Raw genomic sequence first — 25,255 nt, forward strand, 5'->3', positions numbered from 1 at the left:
ATTGTTTAATTATGCTTACACATACTTTACAAAATACGTATTTCTTAAAACTTTTAAGAAATAAAACAATTTAATATTTTAGAAAACATTCGCCGTTTAAAACGTGACGACGAATCATTTCGCGGAAGCTTGAATCTTGATCGTGTTCGGTTCTTTATCGAGCTTGATCGTCCTCCGGCACCATATAGTATCCTACATTTCATCAAAACATGAAATGAGTTAGTAATTCAGCATTTATAACATGTCCAAACGAGTTCGTGAGTCGAAATAAGCAAAACAACAGATTTCAACAACTGTTGCTGAACATAACACCCGTCACGTGCCGCGACGGGTCTTAACTCACTGTTGCGTGACGCGACACCTGTCGCGGGCCGCGACCATATTTAGCCACCCCATCGCGCAACGCAAGGGTGCATTTTTGACAGAATGTGTTGCTGCTGGTGCTGCATATTATCAGCAAACCAAATTTTACGAAAACGGTCATAACTTGGTCGTTATTGATCCGTTTTACGATCCGTTTCTTCCTACGTGATCGTAAATTGATTCTCCATAATATGGAGTTAAAATCCGACATCTGGATTAATCAAAATTTAAGACTTTTAAGCCTTCGACTTAATATAAAATTTCTAAGTTTTGACCCATTCATGTATTTATCAAACAAACATGTTTGTTTGATCTCAATTTTTCATAATCCTTATATTTTCGATATTGTCAATCATATTAGGTTCAATTCACGGGTTCCTTAAGTATTTTAAACCCGTTTTCACTCATATGCTTATTTTGACCCGTTAAGTGTATTTAAGCATATTTTTAAGCACAAATCGCTTCCATTCGTTCATAGCTTCATATTTCCACATTTCTTATCAATGATCTTCCACCACAATTTTATTTGTGGTGGATCATATGTGGTGATCCATATATTCCGAGTTTTACCCCTTGGATTATCATTTTACGACAAAGACTCATATAAGGTTATTTAACTCAAAGATTCACATCTTTTGCTTTTTATACTTCTAAGTATTTATTTGATCATAAAACTCATTTCCAAACAACCTTTAAAGTTCGTTTGCTCAATTTAGCTCACAAGGGCGTTTTGGTCCATTTTAACCTTTCATTTACGATGAAGGACTTTTGAAAGCAGGTTTGACCCAAAATCCCTCTTTTTAGCTATAATTTTGTTTGAAATGTCATTATGTTTCCAAATCACAATGCCCATCACTTGAATCATTCATTTTACTTATTAAAGTACCCAAATGTCTATTATGACTTTATTAAACTCTCAATGAACCTTTCGTTCTAAATGAGTAGATAACCTATTACACATACCTGGCTCAGATCAATATATTGACCCGTTTTAATATCTTGCTTTAATAATCGCTACTTAATAGCGATGCAAGTTATCTTTCCCCTATTCACTCTTGTGAACATAAGACTCGACAATATTCATTAGTCGATATTTTCAAATGGTGATATTTTCACCATTTGACCCGTTTGGTCTAAGTGACCGTTTATCTTTGTGATATGGTATTTATTACCATCTCATCTACATGACTCGCTACGGTTTACACCGTACGGTCATTTTACTTACAACCCATTTCTTGATTCTTTTGACCCCTCTATGTCTTATGCCATAAAGTGTCTTTAAAAAAAACTAATGGTTATCGTCAACGAGTGATCGAATTACTGTTTTACCCTTTTTATTTGTATTGGTTTACCTTATAAGGTAATTATTCAAAACTCGTTATTTATTAGTCATTGCATGACTAAATAATCGTATTAGCTCTTTGTAACCATTCAACATGGTTTATCATTATTGTCTTTTGTAACCATTCAACATGGTTTAACCATTCAACATCCTATTAGCTCTTTGTAACCATTCAACATGGTTTAACCATTCAATAGGTATTCAATAAATAGAGTGTAAGCTTTACTTACCTAGCATGCATATTATGCTTTTCCTTCATTCTTGATTTGTTTGACCCGCTTCCTTCCCAAGCTTTCACCTAGCTCGTCAAGCGTCAAACTATCATTGTAATTTGTAAGATGGTTAGACTAGTCATAATCATTCACGACTATTCCATCCTATACTTCTCATGTCGTCGAATTTATCATTTGATCATATCATTGGTCAGTTTGACTTTTTAAAGTCAACTGCCTATTAACAAAAATAATTACACGATGTAGCTTAACTACTCGTTTTATTATTTTGCCACTATACGGTAAGCATCCTTATTATGCTACCGTTTTAACTACTTATGAAATCAAGTTATTGTAATCGAATTTCATTCGATTAACACATGATGATATCAAACATCATTTTGATCATAATATATCTTCATTTTCATTTTATCATACTAATCCCTTTCCTAGCAAGTATGATAATGTACTCATTCACACAATTTGTTCAAGTATTTACTGATTACTATCAGCTATGATGATTCTAATCATAATTTTATCATCAAATTCATCATAAGATTAATACCCACTTATCCTAGTGTGGTAATTCATCAAATCATTCAATTCATAGCATCATATGTATAATTTTCACTTAGAGTTTTGTTCCTAAGCAAGTATACATCACTAATTCAATCATAGCTTCAATAATTCATTCATAATTCGCGATTATGATGATTATTCAAATTTCACAACTTCATAAATAAATCAAAATTTGACATACCTTATGATCCCCTAGCTTGGGTGATCATTAATTCACGTTCAATTGTGAATTTGAAAGTCATTTGGCCCTTCAATTTGATGATTATGTTGGAATTAGGGTTTGAAGCTCCTGGGAGGTCGATCACGGAACACACACTAAGTGTGTGTGTTTTGTTTTAAGTTTCTTTTATAATTAAACTTTCCATTTATCCGAATCTTGCCCCTCTTGTTTGGTTATGTTGGTGCATACATCTGTCGACTTCGTCTTGTATCGAGTCTTAGACTTAGAATGTTAGATTAGGGCACGTTGTACGGAAAAATAGGAGAATGTATGTGTATTAGAAGCTAATTTCGCTCCTAGGTGCATAGCTTGTAATTTCGCTCTTAGTGTCATGTGTCATTTCAGGCGAAATCAGCTTATAGCTGATTTCGCTCATATGGTCCCATGTCACTTTGGGCGAAACCCCATCCCCTATATATACCCCATGGGCGAAATCAGTTGCAATGGTCTTGTTTTCCGGTACCGAACTGCTGCCGAAGTGCCGTTTGATCTGTAATCAGTGTGAAATCAATATACAAGACAAAATTTAGTAGAACAAGCTGTTTTTCGTGTTCGTTTCTTGTTATTCCGCACCTGAAACGGATTAGAACACCTTCGATTGACTCGTTTGGGTCAGCACGCGATGCTACAAGAGGTATCAGAGCTCAGGACGAGGAGTTCTTGCCATTACAACTTCATTCTCTGTATTCTACACCTTCTTTTATTTGTTCGGGGAAATTTCACGGTCAGAATCGGACCAAATTTTCACAGACTGTTAGAAATTGAACATAGACAAACCCTTGAAAGTTTGAGGCTGAAATTCAAAGTAAAAATGGACCAAATTGACTTCCGATTTGATTTCGCTCGAGTGGACAGTATGTGATTTCGCTCATATTAACACCCTGAGTTCGCTCCAAGTGCCCTGATTTCGCTCCAAGTGCCCTGATATCGCCCCAAGTGCACCTGATTTCGCTCCAAAAGACCTAATTTCGCTCCTGTGGACTTTGGGATTTCGCTCATAGCTGGTTTCTGTTTTAATTTCGCTCATAAGTCACTGTTATTGAAGAACGTGTTATCAAATCATGGCCGAAGAGTTCTACAATGCTTTTGCAACACCGGTTGCACCTGTCACTACTGCTGAGACTATATATAGTGAGAATGAGATGGGTACTCATCAGAAACCACCAAAGTTGATGTATATTGAGGATTTTCAGGGATGGAAAAACCAGTTTGAGAATTGGGTTCAAGCCTACAGATTTGATGCTTGCTGTTCACTGCTGAAAGACTGTGAGAGACCAAAGAATGAGCGTGGGTTGAAAAAGGGTTTCAATGATTTTACAGAAGCTGATAAGTTGAAATATACTAGTGAAAAGATGATGATCAGCATTGGTGTGTGTGAGGTGTTATATATTTTTAGATATATTTTAAGCCCTTTTTACACTTTTAGCCAAGTTTTAAATTTATAAAACACGATATTTACTAACACTAAACACACATATGGGCAAGTGCACCCATCGTGGACGTAGTATAGTGTTGGTAAGATACCGAGGTCGTCCAAGGACACAAGAGCTTTTAGTACCGGTTTATCCTCAACGTCTAATCAAATCAAAAAGTTAGAAAAGGTTTTTAAAACTAAGAAAATAAAAGCTAACTAAATGCTGAAAAATAAAATAAAATAAAAACAGATAGACAAGATGAATCACTTGGATCCGACTCGTGTATTAGTATAACCTTTGATTATTTTCGCACTTTTGCACTTGTTTAAGAGATTATCTTAGTTATTGTAGTAGGCCCCTCTTTTGAAGGCGACGTTACCCTCAACCCAGTAGTTTGAGTCAGCAAGGATACAATCCTAAAGGGTTGGATTATTGGAAGATAATGAATTAAGTTATTAATGCAAATTATGGTAGGCCCCGCTTTTGGCGGTGACGTTACCCTCGACTAAGTAGTCTGAGTCAGCAGGGATACAGTCCTAAATAGCCGGGTTATAGTATTAATAGTAGTTAACTTATGAGGGGGTCAAAGAGTTTGGATCCCCGCCATCCAATACCTATGGGCATTGAAGGAGATTCTACTAAATTTGACCCAGGTCCCTTGCAGGACCTCTAAACGCTGAACAAGGGCAAGACCCTTACCAAACTGTTCCCTTAACCCCCGACCAGGTAGCCAACATACCTCCATATAGACCGTGGAGATATGAATGTTGAAAATCTTTTATTTTATATAGACAGTAAAATAATGCCAAGACACCACGGACAAACGATAAGGAAAGATCTCCTTCAACATAAGCAACTAGTTATTAAAGTCATTAATACAAAACCAAATAAAAAGTGCAAAAGATTAAAAATAAAAAGTATTATACTAAACACTTGTCTTCACCAAGTGATGTAAGAGACTTAGGCAAACATGGCCTTGATTGTCAAGAACTCTTACGATCAATCTTGGATCTCGAGACGACTCACACACTCTATGATGGATAATGGATGATGGTGGTGGATGATGGTGTTATGGTGGTGGTGGGTGGTGGATGAAGTGTGAGAGAGGTGGTGTGCCAAGGTATGAGTTGAAATGAAACCAAGCACTCCTATTTATAGGCTGAACAGAAGGCTGGGCACGGCCCCGTGTCCGCTGGACACGCCCCCGTGCCCGTCTGACACTATCTCTCTTCATTAATTGTAATTCGCAATTACAATTAATGCGCCTGCTGTACTTTCGCCACGCCCCCGTGCTCACTGGACACGGCCCCGTGGTGGGCAATGGAAGCTTCTATAGGTTTGTCTTTTCTGCTGCTTCTTGGGCACGGCCCCGTGCTGGCTGAGCACGGGGCGTGTTCAGTCTTCTGACTTCTCTTCTCTGCTTGGGAGGATACCGTTGAGGGTTCGGGCAATCCACTTTTATTCCTTTTCTTGTATTTATGTTAGAAATAGCTGTCTTTTTGCTTCTTTTGTGAATTTGAGCTCATTTCATCCTGAAAATACAAAAGGAAGATAAAAACACTCTTTTTCCAACATTAGTACTTAAAAAGGGTTAGTTTTATGCCTCATTTGATGTAATTTATATGTTGCATTTTACACGCATCAGCATTTTACAGCAAGCAGTTAAAGAAGACATCTTTGTCTTACTTCAACATAACGGAACAGCTAGATCAATCTGGGAGGCATTAATTCAGAAATTCAAAGGGAGTGCTGATATGATCAAAAACAAAAAAGCCTTATTGAAGAAGTCATTTGACATGTTTACTGCCTTTGATCATGAAACAACCAAGCAAACCATAGATAGATACTGTCAACTGGTTCTAGAAATGGGAAGATTGGATATTCAGAAAGATGATGATGAGTGGGTTGATAAGTTAGCAGAGGCTTTACCCCAACAGAAGTGGGGAACTTATCTGATGATTGTGAAACTCATGAGGAAGACTGAGAGTATGAACTTGGCTCAGTTTATCCAGAAGATTGAAGAACAGGAGCTGGATATTCAGAAGACTGCTATAATGACAAATCCAAATGCCAAGCAAGATGTCAGTCTGTACTATCGAGGGAACAAGTTTGAGGCCACTCCCAGTCAAAGTCCAAAGATTAGTACTGCATTCAGTGCTGATGGTTCTACAAGTCTAAATGCAAGTACTACAACTCAAAGTGGTGGATCTACTTCATCGTTCTCAAGCTTTGATCCAAACAGCAACACACCTAGCCCTCAGAAGCAAAATTCTACAAATCTGCAGTGTAATGTGACCTTGAACATTCAGAATGGTCAACATCTTTCTCCTGAGGTGGCAAAGCAACACATGGCATCTCTTGTCGCCATGTTAGAGTCGTATGAAAGTTTGATTGCTGGAAGAATTGGTAATCCGATGCTCACAAAGGAAGATTACGACCAAATCGATGCAGAAGAGCTTGAGCTGATGGATGTGAAGTGGTGCTTAGCTAGTGCCTGCAGGAGAGCTGAAAAATTTCAACAGATTACTGGCAGAAACGAGTTTCGAGGAATGGCTACCTCTCCACTTGGTTTTGACAAGTCAAAGGTTACTTGTTTCCGATGTAAAGGAAAAGGTCACTTTAAACGGGAATGTAAGAACCAAGAGTCAACTGAAAGTCAAGAAAAGAGCAATTATTATCAGAAATCAATCTTTCATCAAATTGATCAACAACCTCAACAAAAGGAACCGCAAACTGCTCATGGGAAAATGATTGAAGAAGCCAATAGGAAAGCTTATTTTGGAATAATAGATCAAAGTGATGAGGTTGTTGCACAGGGGTTTAGCTGGGACAAGTATATACCTAGTGGAACTAAACCTGATGTGGCACTTGTTACCCGGATTCTGGATCAAAATGAGGATTGTCAGAAAAGGATTCCGATATTTCCAGATCTTGGAAGTGATGTTGATACGGATGATGAGGAAGAGTATCTTAAAAAATGTAGAAAAAGCATTGATCCTGACAGTTTTAATTTTTTCTATGCAGATAAAGTTGAGATGCTGAATCAGAAGAAGATTGCTCGATTGCAGAGAGAGCTAGAAGCAGCAAAGCTACTCGCTGATGAAAAAGCGAAGACTGAAACTGTAGAAACAAAAGATGAAGCAGCTGCTGAGATTGAAATAGAGAAGATTGTTGAAGTAGAGAAAGTAGTGGAGAAAATTGTCGAAGTCGAGAAACTTATGGAAGTTGAGAAAATAGTTGAAGTTGAAAGAGTGGTGGAAGTAGAAAAGATTGTCGAAAAGATTGTTGAGGTCGAGAAACTTTTTGAAGTTGAAACGACTGTAAAAGTTGAAAAGATAGTTGAAAAGGTAGTTGAAGTTACGAAGCCTTGTGATAAATGTTCAGAATCTTGTAAAGATTGTGAAGGAAAAGACAAGAAGATTGCTGAGTTAGAGAAAATGAAAGAAAATCTGCTGTCTGGCGTTAAGTATGTGAAAGAGTCATACGACGTATTAAACAGGACAGTTGATAGTTTGAAAAGAACGAATGCGGAAATCGAAAAGGCAAATGACAAAATGAGTGCAACTTTGATGACAAAGCAAAGTGTCATTAATGATTACATCGAAGATTGTGCTAAGCTGAAAAAGGAACTGGAACTTGAGAAAATTAAGAGTGAAAGGATTAACCGATTACTTTTGAGTTATACTACATGTGATTATCTGATTGATCGGGTTTATCCTACTTTTGCAGGTCTTGAAGCTTTCAAGAAGAAGAAAGAAAAAGAGGAGGATACTGGTAAGCCACAAAGTGTCAAGTATAACAGATGTCTGCCTCCTATTTTTGAGAGTTATTCCCCCAGGAAACCAAATGAGGAGCAAGTAGACAAGGCTCTAAACATCAAATTAAAGTCTGAAATCACTGATGAATTACCAGACAATATTGATGTCACATTCACAGTGTCTGACACTGATCATGAGTTCGAGTTAGTTAAGAAAGTTGTCGATCGGGTGTTGGATATGGATGAAGAGTCAAAGTCGGAGTCTAAGTCAGATAGTTCGAGTTCGTCTGAGAAGAGTCCGAGTTTGCAGTTAAAAGGTTTTATAATAAAGAATTCCTGTTATCAAAATCTAATTTGAATGACGGGTCTATCAAAGTGGCATATACTTTGTTTGATTCAGACAAATTATATTCTGATGAGGAATTCCCAATAAGAAGTGTTAAAACTGAAATGATCAAAAAGGTTTTCAAATTAACAGAAATTAATATTTCTGAAATAAAAGATTTAAATCTTTCTGCAAAACCTAAATCTTACACTTCAAGAATTCAACAAAGAGTAAACAAGAAAATGGGTTACGGTTGTGGTTATAATTTCCAAAAGAAACCAAACCATAATGGTAATCTCAAAAAGAAAGGTCTTGGTTTTAGTTCGTCAGAAAATTATAAAAATCAGAAAACTAATAAGCCAAAAACAAAATTCGTTTCAGGAGGAAGCTCAGAGGATGAACAGAAGAAACCATTCTGGAAGCAGTCAAATCAAGAGTTTCTTGCTGAAGTAAAAAGGAATGTGAGAAAGTTTGCTGAAAGAGTTGACAGAAGAACCTGTTTCAAATGCCAAGAAGTTGGTCATATAGCTTGGAATTGTCCTAAGACCAATTACCAAAAACAGGGAGTTTCTTCTAACTCAAATTTGAAAAAGATTTGTGTTGATAAAAAAGAACAATTGGTGAAAAATGGTAATTTGTTTGAAAATTCAAGTTCTGAAAAAGGTGAAGGTTCAAAACGTTTTTACAAAAGAAGAGGTGATTTGAGTAAACAAAAATGGATTGTAAAAACAGAAAATAGTTCTGACAATGAATCTGATTCCATAAAATCAGAGGAGTCATCGGTTGAGAAAAGAGTTGCGATTTCCGTTCCAGAAATGAACGATGAGAATTTTCCTCCATTGTCAAAGGAAAATTTGATGAAAAAAGTGGGAAAAGTAGAGATCTCAAATCAATTCTTCGCTGATAAGAGAGAATTTAATGTTGAGAAGGCTTTCAACGGGAAAGTCAAGCACATTTTCGGGAAGATGGTTGATAGGAAGGTTAAGGGTGCTAAAGAGTTTTATAAATCAAAGTGTTGGTGGGACAGATGTGTTCCAAAATCACCCAAGGCTGGTCAGGCTTGGGTGGATGTTATGTTTGATTAAACACCTGACTTGCCGGAGATCCCAAGTTTGTAATCGTGGATCAGGAATCGGCATCTTTCATGTTTAAAGAGGTTGTTTGAAAGTGTCTGAGAGTGTTAAAATTTTACAGGTTGAGGGACTACGCCGGAGCTTCCAGGTTGGTAAGTGCGAAGCAGGAATCAGCATCCTGATTGGTAAAATGGTTGTGTAGATGTGATATTCCTACAATTGGTAGTGTTTTTTTTAAGTGGTACAGAGGTTGTTTAATTGCAAATGGTAAATCAGGGACATTAAATTGTACTTGATTTACTATACATGATAAGTAGATGAACAAGATGATGAACCATATCCCCGTGCTTAACAAGTGGTAAACCTACAAATGGTAAAAACAAACTCATTTTCCGGAAAAATCATTTTTATTAAAACAAACTTAAGTGTTTTGAAATCTTAATGAGAAAATGGTTTGTTGTGAGGGGAGTTCTGATTGTTTATGCAAAGTGGATGGCGATTTGAAGAGATTTGATATCAGTTGTCATTTTAGTTGTACAGTTTGTTTTGAATTCTCTTCAAGTGGGTCAAGAGTTTAGATAGTTTTCAAATTTTTCGTTAATGTGTTTGCATTTTAGGGGGAGTAAATTTCAGAAAATCCAAAAACATTAGAAAATTTGAAAAAGACAAAAACATGATAAAATCAAAAATGAGTTTTGTTGTATAAAAGAGGAAATGATAGTACATCAGTGGACGATCACAGCATGCTAAAGAATTGGAAAGTTAGTTAGTGATAAACGGTCTCACTGATGATGTGTCAGTAGGTTTTTGCACATTTAATAAACTGTGACGAGATATAAACATAAATTTCAAACTTGCTTAATTCGTGGGTAACATCTCTCGGATATATGGGTAACCCCCGAAATCTTGTTTGAAAGGTCCCTTATTCTGAGATACTAGGTCTTTATGCTTAGTGATATCTGGGGTATTATCCCGGGACTTCTGCTGGATGGAAGTACTGACCTAGTCCCCGAATAATACTTTCTGCAAATGCTTGAAAAAGCGTCGCCCTTAGCAAATCGATGAAACAATAAAATTGATAGTCATTGCTATTGTAAAAAAGATCCTCTAAAAAGGACCCACCAAAAGTCGAGCCGTCATCTCTCTGCTGAACGGAAGTTCTGACCTGAGCTCTCACAGTTTCGCACCTAACCCCTTACAGATATCATCTAGGTATACTCACCTGTAAGACTGAATATTGGGATCTGGATACGGGAGTATATTCTGAGGTGGGACACGCGAATAAGTTTAAGTCACTAAGACATTAATCTCGTATCTCGAAACAGTTGAACTTTGTGTGAAAATTTAAGTGGATCAGTATACTGACAATCTAAGTGAATCGTTTAAGACTTAATATGTATAAAGCTTAACGGTGTTGGTGATTTGTTTCATAAACTGATATGATCCTCCTACACAGACTCACAAAAATATTGTTTGTAAATATTTCATTTTTACATTCTTCTGATTCTACAAGTGGTGTCATTTACTTTCTTTTAGAAAAATCCAAAAAGATTTTCAGTGTGTTTTAGCATAAAATTTTGAAAAATCCAAAAAGATTTTTGACAACTGATATTGAAGAGCTGATTTTCAAAATTCCGAGTGCTAAACATGATGAACAGGTTTGGTAGTATTTGATTGAAAAAGTTTATCAAAGAAAAGAAATTTGTTAAATGATCATTGTTAATATATGTTTGTATATTGATTGTAGAGGAGTCAGTGTTGGTGCATGCAATTTGATAAATTGTTAAATATCTTATTCTTGTGAATCTTATGTTTTGGGAAGAGAATGTGCAGGATTTCCTGAGCTGGATGAGAACCAGGTTCCGATACCTGAGGTCTATGTAAAGCCAGGTTGCCATTCTGATGCTGTAAAAGTCAGACTTTGATCCCAGCATGTTTTGAGGGGGAATTTGTTAGAGAAAGTATTTGAAGATGCAAGAGATAGATAGAGATTCTGGATGCCCAAAGACTGATCAAGACTGAAGATGCGAAGACTCGACACTTAAGACTCGTCAACATCTGAGGGAGAGTCTGTTGGTGCATACATCTGTCGACTTCGTCTTGTATCGAGTCTTAGACTTAGAATGTTAGATTAGGGCACGTTGTACGGAAAAATAGGAGAATGTATGTGTCTTAGAAGCTAATTTCGCTCCTAGGTGCATAGCTTGTAATTTCGCTCTTAGTGTCATGTGTCATTTCAGGCGAAATCAGCTTATAGCTGATTTCGCTCATATGGTCCCATGTCACTTTGGGCGAAACCCCATCCCCTATATATACCCCATGGGCGAAATCAGTTGCAATGGTCTTGTTTTCCGGTACCGAACTGCTGCCGAAGTGCTGTTTGATCTGTAATCAGTGTGAAATCAATATACAAGGCAAGATGTAGTAGAACAAGCTGTTTTTCGTGTCCGTTTCTTGTTATTCCGCACCTGAAACGGATTAGAACACCTCCGATTGACTCGTTCGGGTCAGCACGCGATCCTACAGGTTAGTTATTAAGTAGGGCACAACCTACTTATTTCTAACAATATTCCCACTTATTAACTAGGTTAAACATTCCTAGTTAACTTAGTGGGTTTGGGGAATTTATGACTAAGTTTATTTTAAGTCCCGTTAACTCGGGCCTTTTTATAAACTTTATTTCCCAAAAGCATTCTTTTTCCCTTTTTATTAAATATTAGATTTAGTTACATAAATCCTAATATTTTCTGGGTTAATTTTACCATTAACGGTAATTTACCTCTCTTTTAGTATAAACGTGGTTTGATTACCAAACCCGTTTTCAAGGTGTTACAGGTACGCTAGATTAAGCAGTGACCGGATTGAATGTAGTTTAAACCCTCACAAGTACTAAGACTTATATAATATGGGTAAACATAATTACATTCTGGAATATAAAAGAAATTTGTCAGATTTGACCCAATTCGGTTAACTTACGTAAACTAAGCTACATAAGTCAACCGTACGCGCATAGGTGGTATCGGGTGATCGAACGAGTCATAAACAAGTTCATTGTGCCAAAACATTATATTTATGTTACCAAGTCAGTAGGTTATCACATTTTATGTTCTAAGTGTTTTAGAAACCAATTCATGCACAAAAAGGGCAATATTGGCCTTTTTAAGCATAATGTATGAACATGTATAAAAACTCGACAACTGTTTATGATCAAGTAGTATACCCGTAGAGGGTTATCCTACACATAGTTATAATCATAATGCAAATTCAAATCAGTAGCTAAGTTGGCTAATTCGGGTCAGAATGGAAAGTCAAAGCAGAAGTCAAACTGCTTAACTTTCGGTTGTGAACCGAGGTATAAACTGGAAATGACGAGCTGAACATGTTTAGACATGTTCTAGTATTATTTACCAACTGATATAGTGTCAAAAACGTGAGTTTAAACATTTATAAGTTTTCCGAAAATTGCGTTTTTGACTTTTTATTAAACATAACTTTGACCCGTCATTTGACCAATTTAACGTGATTTCCAGGAGGTGTCCTTTTAAGGGATTATCACCTACCTTATTATGATCACGTATCCGTGTTCGATTCGAAAAATGGCTGGACTATAATGGTCTTAACCGAAAGTCAAAGAAAAAGTCAATTTGCTTGACTTTTGGCTAAATACTTAGCCTATAAATGAAAAGCAAAGATGGAACACTTACAAGTGATCCAAGATGAAAAGATTAACTCAGGGGAGGCTCCTTTTAAGATCAAGAACATCTCCAATAGAAGATAGAGAGGAAAATGAGAAATGAGCAATGAACTTGGTTGCCCAAGCTTGCTATTTATACTAGAAGAGGATGCACAAGATCAATCCAGGTGTTAGGACATGTTCTAGGATGTTAGCAGGTGTCCCTTGAGGTGGCAAGAGCTACACAAGAGCTCAGGTTCACGAGCAAGGTGGCCCAAGGGTAGACTTCCTTGGCTCCCAAACAAAAACTGCCAGTTCAGTGGCTTACGGAACGTATGGGTCCAGGGCTTACAGTCCGTAAGCCCTTTAGGCGCCCATGGTTTTTGAATACCATACGGACCGTAAGACACAAAGTCTTGCGGTTCGTAACCGCTTGCCAGTGATTATAAAAATCATGCCTTAAGGTCCGTAAGGCTTAAACACTTACGGTCCGTAAGGGGTCACTCAGAGGCCAACTTAATTGGCATGTTGACATAAATGGTCCCTCCGCAACATTCTTCCATAAATTTTACACATTTAGTCCCTCTCGCCAAACAACGTGGCATAAATGAGAGTTAATCGGACACGTGTCATCATATAATTTGACACAAATTTTCGAGGTGTTACAAAAGGAGAAGCAAGTTCTGATAACATCAAAGAAGATCTCAATAGTGTGAAAGTGAGTAACAACACTGTTTTAGTTGCACTCGTAAGATTAATTGAATATTGGAGTGAACACAAAGAGAAGATTTAATCAGAGCTAAGTACAATACATGCTGAAGAGATAAAAAACAAGGTCTCAATCAATGATGTAAAATCCTTGCTAAAGAGGTTTTCCCACAATATTGCACAAGTATCAAGAATAACGATACAAGATCTGATAAAGGCAATACCAGAACAAACATCAAAACAAGGAACTTCAGCAGCAGCAACAAAGCCTGCAGCAACAAAAGAATCAACACCTGCAACTAAAGAAAGGATAGAACCAATGGGTCCTCCTCCAACACTAAATCAAGAAACAACCATGCATGGTCCTGTTTTCAACAAAAGAGACCACATCAACAATACCAGAACATCCAGCAACAACTAAACATACAAAGAAGCAACATTCTCAGAACCCAAGAACTAGGAAAAACTACAAGCATCACCCGAACATACAACTTTTGGTGATACCAACTTCAGCTTATCCTTGGTTCAAGGAGTCAAGAGAAGATGGGGAGAAATTGCAACTTCCTCAAAGAAGCCAAGAATGATTCCCAGATCAGATCTCCCAACAAATATCACAAGGTACACACTACAGGTTTCAAATGAAGATATGTTTTTCCTTAATATCATCTCAGACACTTCTATAAAGAAGAGGAAGAAGAAATTGAAAGACCTCTAAGTCATGTGACCAAGAACTTCTATCTACAAAAAAAATGTCAGAGGAGAATTCTAGTTTCACAGACCTCTCACCAACCCAATAAAAAAGGTAATGAAAGTAGTAGATCATTCTACTCCTGATGGCATATTGGGGTTTCATGATTAGAATAAGTACACACTAGTAAGGAGCCTGGGTGATGAACAAACATTCATTGATGGGGAATTGGCTTCTATGGTTCATCGAATTGATCTGATAAAACTAAGAAAGACATATGAAGAACAAAAATTATGCAGAAAAACCGTCAGAAGAGCCATTAACAGTATCTCCACAAGTGGTATAAAAGTCTTCACCATAATTGCTCTAAGTGATTTTGATCTGTGTATTCACTTTGACCATGTGATCTCTGGAAAGCTGCTCATAACCCCACCATGTACAGAAATCCCTGATGAACTCAAAGTTGAGGCTAGAACAGGTTTGGCTTTTGAAAAACCTGAGTTATCTGTCATTTACAGGGACATCAATGAAGAGAGGGCAATGTGCAGACTTAGTGAAATATGCAAATACTCCAACAAGACTCTGAATTATATTAGAGAATGCATGAACAAGAAGCAGGAACAACTATTGGTCAAGGGACGTGCCAAGATAGATTTCATGAAGCAGATTGAATAAATAATTGATGAATGGATTGAGGCTAGAGAAATCTATAAAGCTCTATACAAGGAATGCAGCAAACCAATTCCATAAGATAAGAAGTTGCGAAAAGGAGATCTTTACCACCTTGCTTGAAAAACAATTGAAAGTCCTGTACTTTTGGATGTTTGGTTGAACACAATTTTACTGTTCAAATGATGTAATCTTGAAAGTTTCTTTTGACTGTTATGTTTCAGTTTCTATGTCATAATTGTCATTTTACTTACAACACTTAGGGGAAATTGTTAGGAAACACTTTTTTGTAAGTGTTGAAGAAAAATGATGGAGTCTGATCTTTCTGATCTGATTTGATGATGAGAAAGTCAAAGAAAAGGAAGAAGATACTTGACTTTAGACAAGAACCGGAAAAGTTGGCATCAAGTAAGGATTAGACATCATCTACAACATAAAAAGAAGGCTGGATCAGAAAAATCTGGTAAATCTGATGATGAATCTAATATTCATCTTCAGAATCTCTGATCAGATTGAAACATCAGAAATCAGATGATCTGAAGCATTGGATTTCTGATACAAGTCTCATCAGATTCTGATGAAGCAACTTGTTGTAACCGATAAGGTTTATACAAATACCTATGTGACTAGTGGATCAATGGATTTAATGAATATGCGAAAAAAAACTACTTTTCACAGGACAAGTGCATGAATAAACAGTTTGTTTATGTCAAACATTCTCTATAAATAGAGAATAATTCATCGAAGAGTAAATGAGTCGAACCTAGCATTTAATCCATCCTACAAACTCCACTGCCCTTCAACACAAAATTCTTTAAGTATTTGTTTTGTAATAGCTAATAACCTTTCAATCACCTTGTAAACATTCAAAGTGATATAAACTTGAAAATTTTGTAGTTCGGTTTCTTGAAAGTTTGATTTCTAAATTCCGCACATTAATTTCTATATATGTTGAAATCATTTGCCAAGTTTAGTTAAACATTGTTATCTGGGATCAACAGGAACTCAATCGAAGATCTACCCGATCAACTTTATTTGTGTGCTTCTCATGAGCTTAATAATAATTGTTCTTGCAGACTTTGATTATAACAAGGAACAGGACTAAAGGATTGCCACTTGCAATCCTGGAGTCACATCATAATCATGTGTTTGAAGCTTGACAATAATTTACTAAGTCAGGTAAAAGAATGTTGGAGTTTATATTGCTGTCATTAAAGATATTTCTAGCAATCAGTGTGTGATTCAAAAATATTGAATATTTATCTCATTTTCCATCACTTTTAGATTACAGTAGATGGGTTTCAAGTGGCAATGCAGGTTGTTTATCAGATATTCCTGCATTTTTCTAATGCAGTTACAGAAACTATATTTAAGGTGAGTTTTATAAATACGTTGCTTCTCGGTCAGAATGACTTTGTAAGTTGTAACTCATAAACTTCTACGTTTACTGAACACGAAGATGCAAATTTTAGGTGACATTCTTCCAGCATAAATGAGCCGAGCCCAAGCTTGAGCTGGACTCCTTTAACTTTAGATAGTCCGAGCTTGGTTCAGGGCTCGTTTAACATATAATGTCTGCATCTTTGTTACAAAGATTAACCTGAGACCCAGTTATGGGTAGGGGTTCAAACGAGCCGAGCCTGAACTCAGCGTGTTTAACTTAACAAATATAGATGAGCTCCAATAAAAGGTTTGAGCTTACTCAAGCTTGTTCATGAATTGAACACATTAAGGAGCTCACCAGCGACTCGAGTCGTTTACACCCGCGGACATCAGAAAATCCACCATGTTTGGTACAAAACAAATCACTTCTACGTTGAACAAATTACAAATCATATCACAAACACAATGAAATTACAAAATTGAACAAAAACGGTTAGGACGATTTGTCACTGTATTTTCTGGAACCGGTGTATCTTCTGGCGCTTCTGGAACCGGAAGATCTACCAATGTATCATCTGGAACTGGAATGTCTTCTTCATCAGGTGGTTCCAAAACCCAATCACCACTTGCATTCAAAACCACACCTTTGTTTTTCTCGATCCACCAGGACCCCGGTATCAAGTACTCATCTTTCAAGAACTCGCTCGATTTATTCACCAATGCCAAGCTCCTTGGAACCTTTAACTCGAACTCACCATCCGCCCCATTCCACCCCGCCACAACATGCAACATCCCCTGCAAATTGTGCCAGTCACCGGTGTTAGTCGAATCCTTTAAGCTATCAGATTTTCTCGTATCGATTTCAAATTGAACACCGGAGTCTACATATCCCAACAACTTGCTTGGGTAAAGCGGAATGAGGTCGATCTTGTTCCTTATGTGAAGGATCTTGACGTTGGAGAACTGATTGAGACGGTCGTTGAACGCTTGGTTACCCACTTGTGGTGAACCAAACACGAAAGCCGCAATCGGGATGTTTGTGATACCATTTTCCGCTAGATCAAAGGCTGACACGATCGATAAACTTGCACCGAGGCTGTGTCCGGTGATGACTATGCTGAGGTCTTCATTTTTGTATTTTTCCACCAGTTGGTTGATACTTGACAACACTTGTGTTCTTGCACTTACTTTTGTGAAAGATGAGTTTGGATCATCTGAAGTGTATATCGTTAACCAACCCCGCATAACTTTTGGTATGGTGTCATCATCATCGCTATCGCTATCGCTACTGCTGCTACCACCGTCTTTGGTTTCAGTTGTTGTAGGAGTAAACGCTTTGGGTCGTAAGAGTGGTTCAGCCGACGTGCTGTTAGCTCCTAGAACATCAACCCACTCCAAATCCCGACTGGTCCCCCTCCACGCGATGTAGATCTCTCGCCTGCCTAAAGCCTTACTGACCTCATCGGTTGTAGTTGCAATATACCCGATCCAGTTAGACTCGCGGTCCCACGATTCACGAGACAAGGAACGAAGAAAGAAGGCTTCAGGAACCGAGATTTTGGCGGTGGCGTAAATAAATGAGGCGACTTGGTAATCGGATGGGGACGGTTGGAGCATGACTTTGTGGAAGAATGATTTTTTGCCGTAGCGACTGCTGCCAGCATACTTGGAGTTCTTGTCATTGTTGAACGCGTCGTATGTGGCTTGGCAAAAGTCGCCGCAGCGTAGGATGAGCATTCGGACATTGATGTCTAATGGGTCGAGAAGGCCTTCCCAGTTATTGCTTCCGAGGATCTCCGGCCATGGAGTTGTGGGTTGAGCATTGGATGCCATTGCATTGGTTAGGAATGATTGTTAGCATGAATGTATTTTATACAGGGTGGGTCACAAATCTATCACCTTATCCGAATAATGCTAAAATTGACCACAATATCAAGTTGGGTGAGTAAAGTAGATGATAGCAATGGGCCACCTTTCACTTTGTTACTTAAAACTTCTAAACAATATAGCATTTTCTTTAATTTATTTTTTGTTCTTCCAATTAGGAATGGTGATAAGGACACAATCATAATTTAATTGTGGTCAATCAAAAAAGCATATGTTTCTTTTAAAAGAACCAAACAAATAAAGACAATTCTTCTGGAAATAGGAATATTATAATCAGCCAATAAAATCCATACAATCAAGCAATCAACTTTAGGTTCCTTAACACAATGATAGCAAATAAATGAATAATAGACCAAGCAAACATTACTTTAAATGGCAGATTTTCTTGAACTGTTTCCTGTATCTTGTTAGAAGTTGGTTATATATGTTTTTTTTTTTTAAAAAGCATATACTAAATTGCATTTGACTAAGATTAGGACATCTCTTAGAATGAGCAATGTTAAATATCTAAACTCGGTTTAATAAGAATATCCGACGATCTACAAGAGTGGCAACAACCGCCAATGCTGACATGACTAAAACCTTTTGTTGCTTGGACTACACGGGTTTCACGCTACTCTGTTCATTTTCGTTTTGACACTCCGATAATAACTTAAACCTAAGAATCTTTTGAGATTGACAAACAGGTTTGACTTGCTTCCTAGGAACCTGATTCGGGTTAGTAATAGATTTCCCCGAAAAAGATTTTGCTTCAGATGATCCCGTCTCTTCATGGACCTCAGGAGTAGCATCTGCACCGACATTTAATCAGTTACCTTACATCACATAAAGTTAACAGGTTCTGCATTCAGTGTTTCAACTAACCATTTTCACTTAAAACAATACATGTCCCGACAGTTTCCTCGTATTCGCCAATCTGCAAAATCCACAATCCCGAAACATGTAAAGTAATTTATGAAGGAAAAAAGTGGCATCTGAAGGTTGATGTGAATAGAAATAACATTTTATTACCAGCTTTATTTTGTCATCAATGATTAGAATCGGGTTCAACGTGTCCAGGCCCTGCATTTAAAGCAAACAAGTCATCAAAACAGATGTTTCGTACATGTAGAAACTAACGAAATGAGAGACCTACAATTATCCGATATTTTTACATTTACTAAAACCATATATTATTCATGTTTAATATACTTACAGAGAGAACGTATGGAGCATTCGGTGGGATGTGAACTTTCTCAGAAACGGCATCCAAGTCCAGAACAACATATTCATCTTCATCACCTTCCGCTTGATCATGAGAAGTTGCCATAGCTTTCTAAATCTGTAATCATTTTTTTTGAAATTAATAACTTTAATTGTGGTCTACAAGTTCTTACATTGTCAACATTATTACAGTTTTGCCAGCAAAATTTGCGAATTATGCTATCGCGGGCCATCATTTGAATTTTTTGTGCAAGCTACAAGGGTCTTCATGGTTAATAATATGCCCATATAGTGGAAGCATATTCGCTGCACATTTTCTTTTTGTATCACTATCATATATCTTTTGTAAATGGCAGACAAGATAATTGCAACTGATAAACTAATATAATGTCAAAGCATATCATCAGCCACTTTGTCCTTATGAGATTTCTAATCAGTTTTCTTATTTTTATCAAAATTATAGATGATGATGTGTATAAGTCAGAGTATCCACTATCATAGATGTTTCTAAGCGAGTGGCGGATCAAAGATTTTTTTAACCAGTGCCTAAATGGGTCATGCTAGAACGACTTGGGTCAAAATGGGTCTGCCAAAATGTGTCGGGTCAAAAGCTAAAGTTACAATAAATTGGGTCCAGCTGTGTTAAGTATATTTCAAGTAGGGTGAATTGCAAGTTTTGTCCTTTATCTTTAGGCCATTTTACAAGTTTTGTCCTTTATGTTTAAATTTGACGAGTTTTGTCCTTTATGTTTGACAATCAAGCACGTTTTACCCTTTGGGGCAAAACGTGCTTGATTTTTAAGGACAAAACGTGCTTGATTTTTTAAACATAAAGGACAAAACGTGCTTGATTCTTAAACATAAAGGACAAAACGTGCTTGATTTTTAAGGCCCAAAGGGTAAAACGTGCTTGATTTTTAAACATAAAGGACAAAACTCGTCAAATTTAAACATAAAGGACAAAACTTGCAAAATGGCCTAAAGATAAAGGACAAAACTTGCAATTCACTCTTTCAAGTATCTTGAATAGTCAAATAGCTTTATAAGCATACCTATGAACATCTTAAGAACTACAAATTATTTTATTTAGAGTAAATTACAAGTTTTGTCCTTTATGTTTACACCAAATTACAGTCGCTGTCCTTTAGCGCAAAAGTTTACAAGTTTTGTCCTTAACGTTTCAAAATCCTGCACGTTATGTCCTTTAGGCGAAACGCAGTTAGATTATTTGGTTAAATCTGGTCATGTGCCTTGCACATGAGGGTATTGTTGTCATTTCATCTTCTCAAAGGCTATTGTGTAAAGTACTTTTATTGAGGGACTATTTGTAACAAACTAAAAAATAAAAGGGTTATATAATCCCTGTCTCAACCTCTGCACACATCACCAGTATTTTCGATATGTAAAAGTCATCATGTAAGACCACAAACAGTCAAAATATAGATTTTGCACAATTCCAATTAGTATACACAATCAACCAAGCCCAAATTTGGCATTCAGAACGAGGAATTTATGTTCTTATCATCGCAAAACCTACACATTTGCAAGCAAAGATTCAATCGCCACTGAATTATTATAAACAAGTATCGAATACGAGAGGCTCAGACACGCACAAATTTGGTCATCAAGTTACAGTTGGTAAGAAGAAATTGGATGTTTTAACTAACCCAATATCAAATTCCAATTGTTTTTTAATCAGAATCGAGAAATGTTTTTATCATCATCGCCCCTGCCTTTAACAAAATTTTAAGAACAAAATAACAGATTGATAAAACAGAGATAAGATTCAAATATTTAAACATTGAAATCGAATGTTTTAAAAGATAGATCAGAAAAACTTCGAATTGGCACAAAATTGGGGATTGAGAGAGAGAATTGGGAACCTGATGGTTTAAATACAAGTTTACATAAACCCTAACTCTTGCTGGACCGGCCCATGTTATGAATTATGTTTCATGCAGAGGTTGAGATGGGATTATATAACCCTTTTATTTTTTAGTTTGTTACAGAAATAGTCCCTCAATAAAAGTTCTTTACACAATAGCCCTTGAGAAGGTGAAATGACAACAATACCCTCATGTGCAAGGCACATGACCAGATTTAACCAAATAATCTAACTGGGTTTGGCCTAAAGGACATAACGTTCAAGATTTTGAAACGTTAAGGACAAAACTCGTAAACTTTTGCGCTAAAGGACAGCGCCTGTAATTTGGTGTAAACATAAAGGACAAAACTTGTAATTTACTCTTTTATTTATTTAACAGTAATGGTATAAATGAGATTCCAGCTTAAAAGACCTGAGATGGATATAGGCATATTGCATACAAAGAATTGCTAAAAGCCAAATGCTAAAAATAACTAAATCTTGACAACTGCATCAACTTATGAGCCGCAATTCTACAACTCTACAACTTCAAGAAAATACTAGAATGGGCAACAAATTCAACAAAAATACAGCTCAATAAGGGTTAAAAATTAAGGTGGGAGGCAAGGAGCACTTGGTCAGAACTCAGATTGGGAACTTAACCGTACTAGAATAAGCCCAATAAATTTAAAATACAGCTCAACCTTATTGTCGGTTTTCACTACAAACTAAACCGCCTGTTAAGGTTGTTAGGTATCTTTAGATCGCAAATCACAACCTAACAATCAGACACACAAAACAGAAATCAGAACGGAGAAACGGAACACAAGATTTATGTGGTTCGGTCGGTGTGACCTATGTCCATTGTTGTTAGCGGTTATAAGTCTTATTCAGGGCTTGTTAAACTCAAAAAGGACTCTTTGTTAAAAGGACTTATTGACTTATGACTTTTTGAAAAAGAGTTTTTAAAAAAGTGTTTGGATTAGCTTATAAGGTGGGAACTTGGTTTAAAAAAGCGGGAAGCGCACAAAAGCGATGTGGTCTAAAATCGATTTTTAAAAAGCGAAGCGCAAAAGCGGTGAGCTTTTCGTACGCAAAGTGCAAAGTGATTATATAATTTATTTTATATATCCCATAAGTGTTTAGCATCCAATACGGCAATACCTATGATTTAGCTATAATAAAGCTTTATATATGTTTTAAAATGAAAAAAACATAAATGTACAGCATAAAAAGCCTGTTGTACAACACTCAGAAGCATAGAAACACCCCATGTACAAAAAGCGTGCGCCTCAGCTGCGCCTTAAGTCGATTTTCACCCTAAAAAGCGCGCCTCAGCTGCGCTTCTTGTACATCGTGCGCCTTATGTCACACAAGGTGATGGGGTTTGCGCCTAGATGCGGTTTGCGCTTAAGCGCGCTTAAGGCGCGCTTTTTTAAACCAAGGGTGGGAAAAGCCAATAAGTCAATAAGTTGTTTTTTAAAAAGTGTTTGGCTTAGCTTATTCATGTAAAATGACTAAATGGGACATTCTTTTATAAGTCATTAAGTTGTTTTTTAAAAAGTGTTTGGCTTAGCTTTTTTGTTTCTCTCCCCTTCCTAATAAAATGTTTAAAGAAGTAAAATTTTGAAAAAATAAATTCACATATAAGACAATAATCATATCACATTAAATGTTACGTGTTTATGACCCGCGGTGGACTTAGATGAAAGCAGCCAACTGAACTATTTAAAAAGTGCATCTAGTCCATCCACACCCGCTTATCATCCCATTTGGATCAGGTAACTCAGATGGACCAACTGAACTTTTTAAAATGCAGGCCACGGGCTGCTAAAGCATTAGAAAATGGGTCGAATTAACTGAACTCTTTCGCTGGTAACTATGTTGATTTTTGTTGCTCTATGCTGTGTCTTGCAGGTTATATTCGCTGATGAAGGAAAACGATGTAGGAAAGACGATGTTCAACAAAAATATTTTAACTCTTTCGGGTCAAATTAACCAAGCGGTAGTACATAGACTAATATATTATAGGAAAATACATATGAAAATAATTAGTTTTCTTATTCTACTATACGTTAGTTAACAAAAGTGTTTACAAGGCGTGTCTAATAAGCAAAAGGTGACCTAAGGCGGAAGTTCCTTTGTTTTTGTGTAAGTAAGACGCAATATACACAAAAGATGATGTTGAGACGCAAAAGGCGCACAAAAAACGACTTAAAGCGCAGCTAGGCACACACCTAGCGCACATTGCGACTTTTTGTGCATCAAAATGTTGTAAAATAACCAACTATCAGATTTGGGTTATTCAAGAGTATACTACTGACGAAAGTTGACAACATGGCCCCTACAAAGCAAACCAAATTAAAGTACCAGCAGGCACAAAAAATCAACTACACCCTCAAAAACGGAGAATGTAGCTGCAAGATGCAACATAAACAGTGAAAAAAAGGTAACGAAACAGACCTGAAGAACAGTGTGGGATCTAGGGATGAGCGTGGTACCGTACCGAACTGGTACCGAAAATACCGATACCGAAATTCGTCAAAACTGGGTACCGGTACCGAAATATTCGGTACTGTACCGAACCGGTACTGATAACGAAAATGCCAAAAAGTGGGTACGGGTACGGTATGGGTACCCAGTACCAAATGCTCATCCCTAGTGTGTTACGTGAAGAATAATAGTTTAGGGGTATTTTACTAATTATTAGTAGTTTAGGGAGTCTAATGTAATTGTTTGGTTATTTACTTATTTATGTACGTAATATGAAGCAAGGAAATCAGATTTGAAGTTTGAAATTCTCCTATCTTCTCCAAATATTCTCCTAGTTCTTCTCTTTTAGGGTTTAACCCTATCATAGTGGGATCAATGAAGGAGAAGAGAACGAAATCGACTGAACTTAGCACTTAGACAATTTAAAGTCTTTTATAATATTCCGTCCTTGTCAGTTTGTGTGAAGATTTTAAAGAAGTAAAATGTTGAAAAAAAATCACATATGAAACAATGACTACATTGTTTATGGCCCGTAGACGGGAGCGGCAAACTGAACTTGTTAAAAAGTTGAGTTGGTGATGGTCCATCTACACCACCTGAGCTAGCTTGATGACATATTTCAAAACCCCCCAAATTGAAACGATCTACCAGTGAGTCATGATGTAATATTCAAACAATCAACAAATTGAACAAATTAAACATACAATAGCAGAAGCAGCAGCAGCCGGAACAAATCAATCAAACAAACAATCTGACCTTAGCGGAACAAGTAGCAGGGGACGTGAAACCGATGTCTGGGAGCCGGAACTAGAGTCGCCGGAACTGGCGTGAAGAACTCGCTGCTGTGGAGTGATGTTGAGGCTGTGGAGAAAAGAAACAGCGTCGCCGGAACTGGAGTCGCCGGAACTGGCGTTTGTGGAGTGATGTTGGGGCTGTGGAGAAAAGACGCAGCAGCAGTATGTGTAGCAGCGATATGTGTAGGGATTATGTGGGTAATTTGGTAATTTTGTTTTTGAACAGCTCAAGAAATCACAACACTTGCTATACAAAAATTCATTTTAAAAAGTCTATTGTTTGCCAAACACCTTTTTCTCCTTATTAACCAAGTCCATTTAGGTTTTCTAAACCTTTTCTCCTTATTAGCTTTTTGTAAAAGTTAATAAAGTTATAAGGAGATGTGGAAAATATTAGCCAAACACCTTGTCAAGTGCTCAAGGAATTATAAAGGCCCTACACATCTATATATACTAAATCGAGGATTAGGATCAAATATAAAGTCTCCTTAAAATAAGAAGTGTACAAAGGCTCCTAAAAAAACCTAAACACCCACCATCACCCAAAAACCTAAACCCCACCACCCCCCATCACCCACCCTATTTTTTTTTTTTTTTTGCGGAGGGG

The 25,255-nt window shown here is 37.0% G+C and overlaps 2 protein-coding genes and 2 non-coding genes across 4 annotated transcripts; all 4 read right to left on the reverse strand.

Annotated features, from left to right (window-relative positions):
• Nucleotides 1–16,796: 16,796 nt before the first annotated feature.
• On the reverse strand, nt 16,797–18,305 carry LOC110935545 (phospholipase A1-IIdelta). The gene has a single exon (XM_022177925.2). It carries the CDS (start codon nt 18,238–18,240, stop codon nt 16,879–16,881), a length of 1,362 nt encoding a protein of 453 aa, XP_022033617.1. The 5' UTR covers nt 18,241–18,305; the 3' UTR covers nt 16,797–16,878.
• A 440-nt stretch (nt 18,306–18,745) lies between these two features.
• On the reverse strand, nt 18,746–24,829 carry LOC110935546. Its single transcript, XM_022177926.2, has 5 exons — nt 24,611–24,829; nt 19,490–19,615; nt 19,306–19,356; nt 19,159–19,210; nt 18,746–19,085 (listed from the first exon to the last, which is right to left on the reverse strand). Exons 2-5 carry the CDS (start codon nt 19,601–19,603, stop codon nt 18,892–18,894), a joined length of 411 nt encoding a protein of 136 aa, XP_022033618.1. The 5' UTR covers nt 19,604–19,615; nt 24,611–24,829; the 3' UTR covers nt 18,746–18,891.
• On the reverse strand, nt 20,943–21,031 carry LOC118491053. The gene has a single exon (XR_004890278.1). It is a non-coding gene; the product is annotated as a small nucleolar RNA snoR8a (small nucleolar RNA).
• On the reverse strand, nt 21,094–21,226 carry LOC118491059. Its single transcript, XR_004890283.1, has one exon. It is a non-coding gene; the product is annotated as a small nucleolar RNA snoR126 (small nucleolar RNA).
• Nucleotides 24,830–25,255: the final 426 nt, after the last annotated feature.

This window comes from Helianthus annuus, chromosome 3 (genome assembly GCF_002127325.2).
Source record: "Helianthus annuus cultivar XRQ/B chromosome 3, HanXRQr2.0-SUNRISE, whole genome shotgun sequence".
Classification (NCBI taxonomy): domain Eukaryota; kingdom Viridiplantae; phylum Streptophyta; class Magnoliopsida; order Asterales; family Asteraceae; genus Helianthus; species Helianthus annuus.